This window comes from Leucoraja erinacea, chromosome 38, assembly GCF_028641065.1.
Source record: "Leucoraja erinacea ecotype New England chromosome 38, Leri_hhj_1, whole genome shotgun sequence".
Taxonomy (NCBI): Eukaryota; Metazoa; Chordata; class Chondrichthyes; order Rajiformes; family Rajidae; genus Leucoraja; species Leucoraja erinaceus.
In genome coordinates this window covers 7,082,643-7,099,171 of record NC_073414.1, presented here as the reverse complement: position 1 = coordinate 7,099,171, position 16,529 = coordinate 7,082,643, and the positions used below count along the sequence as shown (strand labels likewise).

At 47.4% G+C, this 16,529-nt stretch overlaps 1 protein-coding gene across 1 annotated transcript in view; it reads left to right on the top strand.

Annotated features, from left to right (window-relative positions):
* Positions 1–910: 910 nt before the first annotated feature.
* The window catches only part of LOC129714222 (hepatocyte nuclear factor 3-beta-like), a 29,851-nt gene continuing 14,232 nt past the window's right edge, over positions 911–16,529 (top strand). Inside the window, exon 1 of the mRNA XM_055663752.1 lies at positions 911–1,413. Within this exon, the coding sequence (XP_055519727.1) occupies positions 1,342–1,413 (72 nt within the window). The 5' untranslated portion in view covers positions 911–1,341. The remainder of the gene's footprint in view (positions 1,414–16,529) is intronic.

Below are 16,529 nucleotides of genomic sequence, written 5' to 3'. Positions count from 1 at the left end.
AACTCAACGAGTGAAGCAGGATCTCTGTAGAAAAGGAACAGGTGACCTTTCAGTTCAGAACCCTTTTTCAGGCTGAGTTACTCCAGCACTTTGTGTTTTAGTCAAGAGTCCTGCATGCTTACTTTCATAGACTGATGTACAAGGACCCCCAGATCCCGTTGTACTTCCCCTTTCCCCAATTTGACACCATTTAGATAGTAATCTGCCTTCCTATTTTTGATACCAAAGTGATAATCTCACATTTATCCGCATTAAACTTCATCTGCCATGCATCTGCCCGCTCCCCCAACCTGTCCAAGTCACCCTGCATTCTCGTAGCATTCTCCTCACAGTTCATACTGCCACCCAGCTTTGTGTCATCTGCAAATTTGCTAATGTTACTTTGGAGATAATTAATCCGTAAAACACAGATAATAGAAAATAGACAATAGACAATAGGTGCAGGAGGAGGCCATTCGGCCCTTCGAGCCAGCACCGCCATTTTATGTGATCATGGCTGATCATCCCCAATCAGTACCCCGCTCCTGCCTTCTCCCCATATCCCCTGATCCCGCTATCTTGAAGAGCCCTATCTAGCTCTCTCTTGAAAGCATCCAGAGAACCCGAGGCAGAGAATTCCACAGACTCACAACTCTCTGTGAGAAAAAGTGTTTCCTCGTCTCCGTTCTGAATGGCTTACTCCTTATTCTTAATCCTAGCGGTGGGAGAGTTGGGAGGAGGGCGAACAGTGGCAGAGAGGGCTTCGGTGCATGTTTTAAGCGGCTGAACGCACTGCTAGACATTGTGTGAATCTGCCAGGTAGCACATAGACCGTGCAGTGTTCTGGTCAATGGCACTTGCACCTCGCTGCGACGGGCGCTTGGGGGCGCAGCGAACACCGCCTCTGTTGACTAGGTTCCAACTAATGGGCTACACACACACACACACCTCAAAGACATCAGTTAATGAGTAACTTCCCTCCAACAGTCGCACGCTTGTATCCCACAGCTCCAGCCCCAGTGAGAGAGAGGGAGAGGGAGGGAGAGGGAGAGGGAGGAGAGATAGAGGGCTCTGCAGAGACAGGTACAGCTGTTTCTACCGAAACTGGGCAAAAAACATTCCGACCTAACTTTGTGGACTGGTGCACTGACTTTGCTGGGATTTGGGAACTGGAGCCTTTGGAAACGGACAGCCAGACCCTATACCAAGCACCCCCTTCTCCCCGTCTCACCGCAGCTGAAACCTACTGGATCTCAAGCCCTCCAAACGTAAAGACAGCGTGGAATACAATTTGGAGCCAGGAGCTCCTCGCCTCATTCTCTGCCCCCACGTTGATCGATCAGTTTTATTGAAGGAAGGGATATGCTGGGTTCTGTGAAGATGGAATCACATGAGATCCCCGAGTGGACCAGTTTATATTCGGACCCTGGCGAGGTCAGTATAACGCTGACACGACATCTCTTGCAATCAGTGTGCAGACACTGGCTCGTTTTGTTTTTGTTGCTAAATGCTCTTGTTCCATTTTAAAAGTCTTTCCAGGGCGCCGGTTCTAAAGAAGACGCGAGGTGTTGGTCTGTCTGTAAATGCGGGAATAGGCATCCTCTTTGCCGAAAGAGACTCTGTTTGTGTGGGAGCTCGGTTTTAGGCTTGGACTGTGTGTATTTGTACCTTCCCGGTCGATGCGCGGTCGACACAAGACGGCAGACGTGGTGTACAGTTGGAACAAACTCCCTCCAAGCGCCAGGTCCCCACCACGGCGGTTGCAGGCGCGGCGCTGTCCACTGACATTAGTTGTTTCACTTTCCGGGAAGTGTCGCTGGTTTGAAACGAAAAGTTACTTGTCCAGCGATCGCTTCATTGGATAGTTGAATGTGTTCAGTTTGCAGTTGTGGCCACGCTGGAGTGAGTGAGTGAGTGTTTATATCAGCTGTGTGTGTGTGTGTGTGTGTATGTGTAATACTGTGTGTGTGTGTGTGTATATATATACATATACAGGGATTGATACAGTATTAAATATGTGTGTGTGTGTGTGTAATACTGTGTACGTGTGTGTGTATAATATATATACATATAACAGGGATATATATACAGTATACAAATATGTGTATGTGTGTATGTAAATATGTGTGTGTGTGTGTGTAATACCGTGTGGGTAATACTGTCAGTCTGTGTGTGTGTATAATACTATGTCAGTCTGTGCGTGTGTGTAATACCGTCAGTCTGTGTGTGTGTGTGTGTCTGCAATAATGTGTCAGTCTCCGTGTGTGTGTAATAATGTGTCAGTTTGTGTGTGTGTGTGTAATATCCTGTCAGTCTGTGTGTGCGTGTAATATTGTGTCGGTCTGTGTGTGTCTACAACAGTGTGTCAGTCTGTGTGCGTGTGCAACAGTGTGTCAGTCTGTGTGCGTGTGCAACAGTGTGTCAGTCTGTGTGTGTCTACAACAGTGTGTCAGTCTGTGTGCGTCTACAACAGTGTGTCAGTCTGTGTGCGTGTGCAACAGCGTGTCTGTGTGTGTGCAACAGTGTAACAGTGTGTCAGTCTGTAAGTATCTGCAATACTGTGACATAAGTTCATAAGTTTTAGGAGCAGAATTAGGCCATTCGGCCCATCAAGTCTACTCTGCCATTCAATCATGGGTGATCTACCTTTCCCTCTCAAACCCATTCTCCTGCCTTCTCCCCATAACCCCTGACACCGGTACACATCAGGAATCTGTCAATCTCCACCTTAAAAAAATATCCATTGACTTAGTTTCCATATCTGTCTGTGGTAAAGAATTCCACAGATTCACCACCCTCCTACGAAATAAATTCCTCCTCATCTCCTCACCTTCTTTCTAAAGGTGTCAATCTATGTGCATGTGTACAACAGTGTGTCAGTTTGTACCTGTGTGTCTGCAACAGTTTTTGGTTTAGTTTAGTTTCTTGGTTTCTTTGTTTCTTGGTCCTCCAAAATATTCCAAATCGAATTTAAACTGGAGGTGGATTATTGTCACGTTTATCGAGGTACAGTGAAAGGCTGTTGTTGCTGCCCAGTTAGTGGATACGTGATTACAATCGTGCAGCCCTCAGTGTATGGATACATGATAAAGGGAATAACGCTTAGTGCAAGGTAAAGTCCGATTCAAGATAATCTGAGGGTCTCCAATGAGGTAGATGGGAGGTCAGGGCAACTCTCTAGTTGTTAGTAGGATGTGAATTGTTGATATACCATGTCTTGTGTGTGGCTGCAACAATGTCAGTCTGTGTGTGTGTGTGTGTGTGTGTGTTAATAAAAGTGTGTCAGTGTGTGTGTGTCTATAACAGTGTCAGTGTGTGTGTGTGTGTGTGTGTGTCTGTAATAGTGAGTCAACCTGTGTGTGTGTGTGTGTGTTAATAAAAGTGTGTCAGTGTGTGTGTGTCTATAACAGTGTAACAGTGTGTGTGTGTGTGTGTGTGTGTGTCTATGTGACAGTGTGTGTGTGTGTGTGTCTATAACAGTGTGTCAGTCTGTGTGTGTGTCTATAACAGTGTGTGTCAGTCTGTGTGTGTGTGTGTCTATAACAGTGTGTCAGTCTGTGTGTGTGTCTATAACAGTGTGTCAGTCTGTGTGTGTATGTGTGTCTATAACAGTGTGTCAGTCTGTGTGTGTGTGTGTGTGTGTCTATAACAGTGTGTCAGTCTGTGTGTGTGTGTGTGTATATAACAGTGTGTCAGCCTGTGTGTGTGTGTGTGCGTGCGTCTATAACAGTGTGAATGTTCTGACCATGACAGTATCAGTGTGTCAGTGTTTATATCGATACATCAATGTGCCATCACAGTGAGGGCAGACACACCTAGGGGCAGCACAGTGGCACAGCGGGTAGAGCTGCTGCCTCACCGCACCGGGGTAGCGGGTTCAATCCTGACCTCGGGTGCTGACAGTGTGGAGTTTGCACAATCTCCCTGCGACCGTGTGGGTTTCCTCCGGGCACTCCAGTTTCCTCCCACATCCAAAACACGTGCGACTTTGTAGCTTAATGCCCTGTGTAAATTGCCCCTAGTGTGTAGGGAGCAGATGAGAAAATGGGATAACACAGATCTAATGTGAACGGGTGATTGATGGTTGGCATGGACTCGGTGGGCCGAAGGGCCTGTTTCCATGCTGTTACTTTCAATCAATCAATCGCAATTTGTTAGGCATAAAATGCTGGAGTAACTCAGCGGGACAGGCAGCATCTCTGGATAATAGAAATGGGTGATGTTTCGGGTCGAGACCCTTCTTCAGAATGAAGAAGTCAGAGTTTCAACCCGAAACGTCATCAATTCCCTTCCCCCAGAGATGCTGCCTGTCCCGCTGAGTTACTCCAGCATTTTGTGTCTATCTTTGGTGTAAACCAGCATCTGCAGTTCCTTCCTATATAATGTGTTGGTGTAGGTCTGTATTATAGAGTGGACATAGAACAGGGCAGCACGGGAACAGGAACAGGCCCTTCTGCCCACATTGTCTGTGTCGAACATTATGTCGTTAAACTAATCTGCTCTGTGTTCATGTGTTTCATTCCTTGCATATCATGTACATGCTCAAAGCCTCTTGTGGCACTATCGTATCTACCTCCACCACCACCCACCACCCCTGCCAGCGTGTTCCAGGTACCCAAGACTGTGTAAAATCCAGCCCCACACATCTCCTTTAAATTTGGCCTTCTCCACTTAAAGCTAAGCCCTCTTGTGTTTGACATTTCCACCCTGGGGAAAAAAGATTCTGCCTGTCCACCCGATCCACGCCTTGCTTAATGTTATATACGTATTTCCATCAGGTCAGTGTGTGTGTGTCGTTGTGTGTGTGTGTATGTGTGTCAGTGTGTGTGTGAGTCAGTGTGTGCATTAGTGAGTCAGTGTGTGTGTGAGTCAGTGTGTGTCAGTGTGTGCATTAGTGAGTCAGTGTGTGTGTGAGTCAGTGTGTGCATGTGAGTGAGTCAGTGTGTGTGTGAGTCAGTGTGTGCATTAGTGAGTCAGTGTGTGTGTGTGAGTCAGTGTGTGCATTAGTGAGTCAGTGTGTGCATTAGTGAGTCAGTGTGTGTGTGAATCAGTGTGTGCATTAGTGAGTCAGCGTGTGCATTAGTGAGTCAGTGTGTGTGTGAGTCAGTGTGTGCATTAGTGAGTCTGTGTGTGTATGAGTCAGTGTGTGTGTGTGCATTAGTGAGTCAGTGTGTGTGTGTGTGTGTATTAGTGAGTGAGTGTGTGTGTGTGTTAGTGTCAGTGTGTGTGTGTGTGAGTCAGTTTGTGTGTGTGAGTGAGTCAGTGTGTGTGTGTGTGCATGTGTGAGTCAGTGTGTGTGTTAGTGTCAGTGTGTGTGAGTCAGTGTGTGTGTGTGTGTTAGTGAGTCAGTGTGTCAGTGTGTGTGTGTGTGTGTGTGTGTGTGTGAGTGTGTGTGTGTGTGTGTGTGTGTTAGTGTGTGTGTGTGTGTGTGTGTGTGTGTGTGTGTTAGTGTCAGTGTGTGTGTGTGTGTGAGTGTGTGTGTGTGTTAGTGTGTCAGTGTGTGCGTTAGTGAGTCAGTTTCTGTGTGTGCGTTAGTGAGTCAGTTTGTGTGTGCATTAGTGAGTCAGTGTGTGTGTGTGTGTTTCAGTTCTGTCTTTATTTCAATGTGTCGTGTGTGTAATATTTCTATTAGTATGTCCTATCGACATGTCAGCGTGTGTATTTGAAGGAAGGTTTTCAAACTCACTATCATATTAGTGTGTCATAGTTTTTGATTCTATGAGTGTGTCAGTACACACGTCCAGTACCAAGTGTCAGAGTGTGCGCCTGTTTCAAATTACCACAGTAGTGTCAGTGCACGGATTTATATCAAAGTGTCACCACTAATGTCAAGGTGCCACAGTGTGTGTTTATGCCAGTGTGCCAGTTAGTGTGTATATCAATGTGTTCTCTGTGTATTCACGCCAATCGGTAGCTATCCGCAGTTACACTGTGTTGCTGTGTGTGGTTACTTCAGTCAGTCGGTATGTATGTTGGCTGCAGATTGCAGGAGAGAGTGTTTATTTCAATGTGCTAGTGTCCATATCCATTTACTTCATCGATTTACATCCTCATATCAGTGTCATTCTGTGTTCATTTTTATACCGCCCAATCCCAGGTCAATATCTGAAATGTCTGAAGTCTGAAGAAGGGTCTCAACCCAGAACATCACTCATTCCTTTCCTCCAGAGATGCCGCCTGTCCCGCTGAGTTACTCCAGCATCTTCGGAAATAAACCATGCTCTTTGGAAACAGTGTCATATGTGACCCTAGTTTGAGCTTCATATCACAAGTTTAAGAACACATATCTCACACAGTTTAAGAATAACATAGAAACATAGAAACATAGAAATTAGGTGCAGGAGTAGGCCATTCGGCCCTTCGAGCCTGCACCGCCATTCAATGTGATCATGGCTGATCATCCAACTCAGTATCCCGTACCTGCCTTCTCTCCATACCCCCTGATCCCCTTAGCCAGAAGGGCCACATCTAACTCTCTCTTAAATATAGCCAATGAACTGGCCTCAACTACCCTCTGTGACAGAGAGTTCCAGAGATTCACCACTCTCTGTGTGAAAAAAGTTCTTCTCATCTCGGTTTTAAAGGATTTCCCCCTTATCCTTAAGCTGTGACCCCTTGTCCTGGACTTCCCCAACATCGGGAACAATCTTCCTGCATCTAGCCTGTCCAACCCCTTAAGAATTTTGTAAGTTTCTACAAAATTCTTAAGGGGTTGGACAGGCTAGATGCAGGAAGATTGTTAAGGGGTGAGCCATTTAGAACGGAGACGAGGAAACACTTTTTCTCACAGAGAGTTGTGAGTCTGTGGAATTCTCTGCCTCAGAGGGCGGTGGAGGCAGCTTCTCTGGATGCTTTCAAGCGAGAGCTGCATAGGGTTCTTAAAAATAGCGGAGTCAGGGGATATGGGGAGAAGGCAGGAACGGGGTACTGATTGGGGATGATCAGCCATGATCATATTGAATGGCGGTGCTGGCTCGAAGGGCCGAATGGCCTCCTCCTGCACCTATTGTCTATTGTCTATAAGCCCCCCACAGCATCACTAGGACCTGAGAATGAGTCCGAAGAAGGGTTTTGGCCTGAAACGTCACCTCTTCCTTCTCTCCAGGGATGCTGCCTGTCCCAGTTACTGACCTGAGTTACTCCAGCATTTTGTGTCTATCTTCGGTTTAAACCAGCATCTGCAGTTCCTTCCCACACATTACTGGGACCACCTGGTTGTTGCACGATGGCTCTGCCCGCTGCCTCAGCTCAATGCAGGTGGGCACTCACATCCCTCCTCTTCCCTCGTCCCCATACCTTGGGGATGCAAGCAAAGAATCTCACTGTGACTTTGTCACTTGTGACAATAAATAATGCATTCATTCATTCATTCATTCATTCATTCATTCATGCATTCATTACCACAACTAGTTAGCCGACTAGCAGATGTTTGAGATGTTGAGAGTAACAGGAGCAGACTACCACCTGGTCAACTGATACTATGCAAATCCTGCACAGATAGCACCCAAGGTCAGAATAGCACCTGGGTCCCACTAACCACAGCAGCACTTGCCAAGAAGGATCTCGACCCGAAAAGTCACCCATTCCTTCTCTCCACTAGTGGGAGAGTCTAGGACCAGATGACACAACCTCAGAACAAAAAGATGTACCGTTAGAAAGGAGATGAGGAGAAATGTATTTAGCCAGAGGGTGATGAATCTGTGGAATTCATTGCCACAAGCAACTGTGGAGGCCAAGTCATTGGGTATTTTTAAATGGAAATTGATAGATTCCTGATTTGTACGGGTGTCAAAGGTTATGGGGAGAAGGGAGGAGGATAGGATTGAGAGGAAAAGATAGATCAGCCATGATTGTTGGATTGAATGGCCTAATTATGCTCCTGTATCTTATAAACTTATGAATATCTGAGCGATATAAATATCCAAATGTCATCGCCTGAAGAAGGGTCTCGACCCAAAACATCACCTATTCCTTCGCTCCATAGATGCTGCCTCACCCACTGAGTTTCTCCAGCATTATTGTCTACCTCCGGATATCGTTAGATTAGTTGTCTTAATTCAGCATATCATTGTGTATGTATGTGTGTGTGTGGTGCTGAAAATGTTCATGTTACTGAGATATGTGTCAGCTGTAGATCTGCGGGACATTTGTCTTACAATAGGTAGCTAATATCAGAACGCCAGTGTGTTTACAATGGTGTTACAAAGCTATATCAGTGCTTTGCTACATTTGGTGTGTAAAGGGCCTGTCCCACGAGCGTGCGACTGCACGCGGCGAGCGCGACTAAACCGGACGCGGGGGCCGCGGGGAGGTCGAGTGATCCCGTATGAGTTGACGTGAAGTTCGAGCGAAGTCCGCGGGAAGTTCGTGCTAGGCGTATGCCGTCAAGACTTTGCGTACGGCGTTGAGACGCAGCGCACACGCCCGTCGAGGCGGTGCGTACGGCCTCATTGCGGCTGCGGGCCGACGGGACGTTGCCTCACAGAATTTGTGGACAGTCTGTTTTTCGGAGCTCCGCGCGATGTCGGGACCAGCACCGTACAACTCCATACGGCTCTGGCAATCGAAGTGGGACCGGCCCCACGAGGCCGTACGGCTCAAGCGACCACGTTAGGTCGTGCTTGCCGCATGCAGTCGCATGCTGGTGGGACAGGGCCTTTAGGTCGCGCTTGCCGCATGCAGGCGCATGCTGGTGGGACAGGGCCTTTAGGTCGTGCTTGTCGCATGCAGGCGCATGCTGGTGGGACAGGGCCTTTAGGGCGCGCTTGCCGCATGCAGGCGCATGCTGGTGGGACAGGCCCTTTAGGTCGCGCTTGTCGCATGCAGGCGCATGCTGGTGGGACAGGGCCTTTAGGGCGCGCTTGCCGCATGCAGGCGCATGCTGGTGGGACAGGGCCTTTAGGTCGTGCTTGCCGCATGCAGGCGCATGCTGGTGGGACAGGGCCTTTAGGTCGCGCTTGCCGCATGGAGTCGCATGCTGGTGGGACAGGCCCTTTACTACGGAAGTGTGTCATTGTGTCAATTCATATTGAGTCACTGTTTATCTATCGTTATCTCTTCCTGTCCCTCCCAACCATATCAGTGCACTTATATCGGTGTGGCTGGTGTACTGTGTTTGTTTTACACACGCCGTGTTCATGTTAGTGTGGTGAACTCTCTGTGTGTTGAAATCAGTGAAATTATTCTGCCCCCTTGCATCATTGCAACAGTGTGGATGGTTAGATCAGTGTCTGAAGATGGGTCTCGACCTGAAACGTCATCCATTCAAGTTCAAGTTCAAGTGAGTTTATTGTCATGTGTCCCTGCTAGGACAAAGAAATTCTTGCTTTGCTTCTGCACACAGAACATAGTAGGCATTGACTACAAAACAGATCAGTGTGTCCATCTACCATTATATAAATTCATAAGGTCGTAAATGATAGGAGTAGAATTAGGCCATTCGGCCCATCAAGTCTACTCCGCCATTCAATCATAACTAATCTACCTCTCCCGCCTACCCCCATTCTCCTGCCTCCCCCCATTCCTTCTCTCCAGAGATGCTGCCTGTCCCGCTGAGTTACTTTGCAGTACAGACGAAATGTGTAGGAAGGAACTGCAGGCGCTGGTTTAAGCCAAAGATAGACACAGAATGCTGGAGTAACACAGCGGGACAGGCAGCATCTCTGGAGAGAAGGAATGGGTGACGTTTCGGGTCGAGACCCTTCTTCAGATTAGTCAGGGGAGAGGGAAACGAGAGATATAGACGATGATGTGGCTGTGGGGGGGGATATGGCAGAATCTTGTCGGGGAGAGGAGGAAAACTTCTTCAAAGTAGACGCTAGAGGCAGGAAACATGTTCCCGATGTTGGGGGAGTCCAGAACCATGGGTCACACAGTTTAAGAATAAGGAGTAAGCCATTTGTAACGGAGATGAGGAAACACTTTTTCTCACAGAGAGTTGAGAGTGTGGAATTCTCTGCCTCAGAGGGCGGTGGAGGCCGGTTCTCTGGATTCTTTCAAGAGAGAATTAGATAGCGGAATCAGGGGATATGGGGAAAAGGCAGGAACGGGGTACTGATTGGGGATGATCAGCCATGATCACATTGAATGGCGGCGCTGGCTCGAAGGGCCGAATGTCGTACTCCTGCACCTATTGTCGATTGTCTATAGGCATGCTGAGTTACTCCAGCTTTTTGTGTCTATCTTGCAGATTGTTACATGTCGGCACCAGGCCATGCGCACAGGACCAGTGCCACAAGGGTCCAGATTGTGCCTTGTGGCAGTTGTGCCCTGGGACTGGCGGCGATGTTGAACTCAGCAGACAGTAACTGCAGGGTCAGCTGTGCGGGGACAGTTCATGAATGAACTCCGGGCCCTACAGGCAAGCGACAGAGTGCCAGGCAGCACATGGGTGACGAGACGTGCCAGGCAGGCTGTGCCAGTGTCAGTTTCATGGCGATACAGCGGCTCCATTCATTCCAAAAGAGCAGCATGAAGTTTGTAGTCTTTCCGCTGACTGGATAGCACGCAACAAAAAAACCTTTCACAGCGCTGAACTAAACTAAACTAAACCAAACTAATCTAAACTAAACTGAAGATAGACACAAAATGCTGCAGTCACTCAGCGGGACAGGCAGCATCTCTGGAGAGAAGGAATGGGTGACGTTTCGGGAAAAGATTTAATAGCAATCTGAGGGGTGACTTTTTCACACAAAGGGTGGTGGGTGCATGGAGCAAGCTGCAGGAGGAGGTAGTTGAGGCTGGGACTACCCCAACAGTTAGACAGGTGCATGGATAGGACAGGTTTGGAGGGATATGGACCAAACGCGGGCAGGTGGGACTAGTGTAGCTGGGACATTGTTGGCCAGTGTGGGTTTGTTGGGCCGAAGGGCCTGTTTCCACACTGTACGTGTGTTGTCTCCCCTTGTACTTGGAATTAACGAATACTCCCTTATCTGAGCCTCTTTGACCAAGAATGCTGAGCAACCAGCCCTGCCCATCCTCAAACCAGATTCATCTGTGGCTACAATATTCCACTCCCTGGTGTCAGGCCCGTGATTCATCATCACCTTTATTTCCTAGACTCCTTGCATTAACACACAACAAACATTCTTTCTTTAATCTCCCTGCCAAACTCAATCCACCACATTCCAGCGTCAATTAGCCCTCCAGCCCCCCCCCCCCCCCCCCCCCCCCCCCCCCCCCCCCGCCTTCTCAAACCATCAAATTTTATTCTATGTGTCGCACGGTGGCGCAGCGGTAGAGTTGCTGCCTCACAGCGCCACCGGCCCAGGTTCGATCCTGACCACGGGTGCTGTCTGCACGGAGTTTGCACGTTCTCCCCGTGACCTGCATATGGGTTTTCTCCCAGATCTTCAGTTTCCTCCCACACTCCAAAGACGTACAGGTTTGTTGGTCAATTGGCTTGGTGTAAATGTACATTGTCACAACTGTGTGTCGGATAGTGTCAGTGTGCGGGGATCACTAGTTGGTGCAGACTCGGTGGGCCGAAGGGCCTGTTTCCTGCTGTATCCCTAAACTGAACTAAACTATACTAAACTAAACTAAACTAAACTAAACTAAACTAAACTAAACTAAACTAAACTAAGCTAAGCTAAACTAAGCTAAACTAAACTAAACTAAACTAAACTAAACTAAACTAAGCTAAACTAAACTAAACTAAACTAAACTAAACTAAACTAAACTAAACTAAGCTAAACTAAACTAAACTAAACTAAACTAAACTAAACTAAACTAAACTAAACTAAACTAAACTAAACTAAACTAAACTAAGCTAACTAAACTAAACTAAACTAAACTAAACTAAACTAAACTGAACTGAACTGAACTAAACTAAACTAAACTAAACTAAACTAAACTAAACTGAACTAAACTAAACTAAACTAAACTAAACTAAACTAAACTAAACTAAACTAAACTAAACTAAACTAAACTAAACTAAAACTAAGCTAAACTAAACTAAACTAAACTAAACTAAACTAAACTAAACTAAGCTAAACTAAACTAAACTAAACTAAACCAAACCAAACCAAATGGCATTTACAAGATGCTTGGTCAGGGACATGGATAGGCCATGGACAGGTTTGGATGGATATGGGCAGGTGTAAGCAAGTGGGATTGCCCCGGTTAGATATCTTGGTCAGCAGGGGTGAGTTGGGCCGAAGGGCCTATTTCCATGCTTTCCGATTCCAAACTTCTCCCAAGCAAACCTCGTCCCACGGCTCTGTGTGGGTCATACAGACCCCACTTCCCCCTGAACTGGTCCCAATACTCCAGCGATCTCCATCCTTCTCTCCGCCAGCCTCACACTCACTTGCACGAAACGTTATTCCCGTATCATGTACCAGTACACTGTAAATGGCCCGATTGTAATCATGTGTTGCCTCTGCGGACTGGATACCATGCAACAAAAGTATTTCACTGCATCTCGGTACACGTGACAATAAACTAAACTGAACTCACCTCCATTATCCCCCTATTTCCGTACCAACTGGTGCAAGGCGCTGGAAGTAATCTTATGTTGACAAAAATGCTGGAGAAACTCAGCGGGTGAGGCAGCATCTATGGGGTGAAGGAATAGGTGACGTTTCGGGTCGAGACCCTTCTTCAGGGAGTAATCTTATAGTCACTCTGCCTCAAAGGTCAAATATGTGTAAATCGTGGAGTTACTCGACTGATGTACTCCCAGATAAATTCATAAATTATGGTAGCATAGTTAGGCCATTCGGCCCATCTCATCTATTCTGCCATCAATCATGGCTGATCTATCTTTCCCTCTCAACCCCATTCGCCTGCCTTCTCCCCATAACCTTTGACGCCCTTATTAATCAAGAATCGATCAATCTCCACTTAAAAATACCCTGTGTTGTCCTCCACAGCCGTCTGTGGCAATGAATTCCACAGATTCACCATCCTCTGGCTAAAGAAATTCCTCCTCATCTCCTTTCTAATGATTCGCCCTTTAATTCTGAGGCCGTGCCCTCTAGTCCTAGACTCTCCCACTAGTGGAAACATCCTCTCCATGTCCGCTCTTTCCAGGTCTCAGGCGTGGTGAGTCAGCGGCTCTACCTGCTGCAGCAGTGTGTGGCACAGCCCCCTGGTGGAGCTCAGATACCAGAGTGCAGAATATAGTTGTGCAGCATTGTCACGGGGAGAACATGCAAACTCCACATACGCAGAGCCCGAGGTCAGGATTGAACCGGGGAGTTTGGTGCTGTGAGGCAGTAGTTCTATCAGCTGCACCTCTGTGCCATAGGGCTGCACAGATCTGACATGATCCTCACACCCTCTGCAGCCTGGTTAACGCATGTTTATCTAAGTACTGCAATTAATTCTTGATTAGTACGAGTGTCAGGGGTTATGGGGAGAAGGCAGGAGAATGGGGTTGAGTGGGAAAAATAGATCAGCCGTGAATGAATGGAGTAGACGTGATGGGCCGAATGGCCTGACTCTGCTCCTAGAAGTCCTAAACATGAACTTATGACCTTTGGTCCACTCCAACACCTTGGCTGCTGATGGGGGCCAACATGATTCCCCCCCCTCCATCCATCACAATGCTACCATCCTCTTTGTAAGTCAGTGGATTCAGGAAATTCAACAAATAGAGAGGGGTCCTGAACTACTATCTACCTCAGTGTGAGGAGGTGGGATTAATGCTATAGTCACGCTGCCTCGGCAAGGCCACCAGCATAATCAAGGACCAGTCTCACCCCGGTCACTCCCTCTTCTCCCCTCTCCCGTCAGGCAAGAGGTACAGAAGTGTGAAAACGCACACACCTCCAGATTCAGGGACAGTTTCTTCCCAGCTGTTATCAGGCAACTGAACCATCCTCTCACCAACTAGAGAGCGGTCCTGACTTAACATCGACCTCATTGGAGATCCTCGGACTATCTTTAATTGCATTTTACTGGACTGTATTAAATGCTATTGCCTTTATCCTGTATCTGTACACATGGATGATGGATTGAAATCATGTATTGCCTTTCAGCCCAACTTGCCCACACCAACCAACATGTCCCATCTACACTAGTCCCACCTGCCTGCGTTTGGCCCATATCCCTCTAAACCTGTCCAAACGTCTCTTAAACATTGTGATAGTACCTGCCTCAACTACCTCCTCCGGCATATAGTGCAGGGATCGCCTGTTGACTCAGATTCGGTGGGCCGAAGGACACTGTATCTCCAAAACTAAAAACTAAAATACTTAAGTCGGAGTGAGTCATTCTGGAGATCTCAGTGTGACATAGTGTGTACATTAGTACATTAGTGATTGTCACTGTGTCTCTCTGTGTGTGTTAACTTTCCAGCAAGATAGGAGGCCATTCGGCCCCATTCTGTCACTGCCTTCTCTCAGTGCAATCCTTCAGTTATTTCCCTGTAATGTATTATTTTGCATTTTCCCATCATCTCCTCCCATTTTTCCTGTACACACTTGACCTTTGAAGTTGAAGTGGCCAATTAACCAACCTGCACGTCTTTGGGATTAGTTTAATTTAGAGATACAGGTTGGAAACAGGCCATTCGGCCCACCGAGTCCACACCGACCATCGATCCCCATTACACCAGCACACACTACACACTAGGGACAATTTACAGTTTTTACCGAAGCCCATTAACCTTCAGACCTGTACGTCTTTGGAGTGTGGGAGGAAACTGGAGCATCCAAAGGAAACCATCGCGGTCACAGAGAAAACCTGCAAACTCCGCGCAGATAGTGTCGGAAGTCAGGATCGAACCGGGGTTTCTGGTGCTGTGGGGCAGCAGCTGTGCTACTGCATTGTTGTAAAGAATCACTTCACATTGATTGTGTTCATGTCACTATGGGAGAGATAGATCAGCCATGATTGAATGGCGGAGTAGACTTGATGGGCCGAATGGCCTAATTTTGTTCCCATCACATGATTCACTTTCATCAGCTGTGTTGGAGTTAGTCTCATCAGTCGAACGAAAGAACTGCAGATGCTGGTTGGTTTACACTGAAGATGGACACACAGTGGGTCAGGCAGCATCTCTGGAGAAAAAGGAAGTGGAGCTGGAGGCGAGACAAGACCAAGATCAGATCACACCTTCCCCAACCACTAATGGACTGAGATGTCTCCTATACCTTCTCTCCAGAGACGCTGCCTGAACCGCTGAGTTACTCCAGCATATTGTGAAACCAGCATCTGCAGTTCCTTCCGACACAGTGGACCCTGCCTGAGGTAATTTGTGGCCGGCCCTGATTGTACCTCACCTCCAGGTCTCCACCCCTCTCCCCACCTCCCCCACTCCACCCAGCCCCCACTTTCAGTCTGAAGAAGGGTCTCAGCCCGAAACCTCACCCATCCTTTTTCTCCAGAGAGGCTGCCCGACCCGTTGAGTCTCTGTCTCTCTCTGTAGCTATTTGTGTCACACACTGTAACACATTGTGAGTGTAGGCGGCAGGATCATCTAAGTGCATGTCGATGAGTTACAGTGTGTGTTCAGGTGATGGGTGGAAATTTTGTGGTGCTTATTTTTAGGATTAGGCACTGACGTGTACATACCACAGACCGAAAGGTGTAGACAAACTTTTTCTAACTTGTTCTGTGTGTGTTGTCTATGTGTGTTAATATAATGTGGAGGAAAGAACTGCAGATGCTGGTCTAAATCGAAGATAGACACAAAATGCTGGAGCAACTCAGCGGGTCAGGCAGCATAGAAACATAGAAACATAGAAATTAGGTGCAGGAGTAGGCCATTCGGCCCTTCGAGCCTGCACCGCCATTCAATATGATCATGGCTGATCATCCAACTCAGTATCCCATACCTGCCTTCTCTCCATACCCCCTGATCCCCTTAGCCACAAGGGCCACATCTAACTCCCTCTTAAATATAGCCAATGAACTGGCCTCAACTACCCTCTGTGGCAGAGAGTTCCAGAGATTCACCACTCTCTGTGTGAAAAAAGTTCTTCTCATCTCGGTTTTAAAGGATTTCCCCCTTATCCTTAAGCTGTGACCCCTTGTCCTGGACTTCCCTAACATCGGGAACAGCATCTCTGGAGAGAAGGAATAGGTGACGTTTCGGGCCGAGACCCTTCTTCAGACTGATGTCAGGGGAGTGGGCGGTGCAGAGTTAGAATGGAGTCGGAGACAGTAAGACTGGTGGGAGAACTGGGAAGGAGGAAGGGATGGAGAGAGAGGGAAAGCAAGGGCTACTTGAAGTTAGAGAAGTCAATGTTCATACCGCTGGGGTGCAGGCTGCCCAAGCGAAATATGAGGCGCTGCTCCTCCAATGTGCGCTGGGCCTCACTCTGACAATGGAGGAGGCCCAGGACAGAAAGGTCAGATTGGGAATGGGAAACTGTTGAGCAACCAGGAGATCAGATAGGTTTTGGTGATAATATAATTAATGATCTGACAATGTGCGTGTTGATGCTATCACTTGTGATGTGGCAACAATGAATGTGTGCTCGATTGATGACTAGTATTCTGTTGCTAATAAAATCATACTAATATCATTCTTATTCTTGTGCTGGTAACATTACAATTAGAGTGCCAATTAGTGTGCTAATATTCTTAGTAGTTTG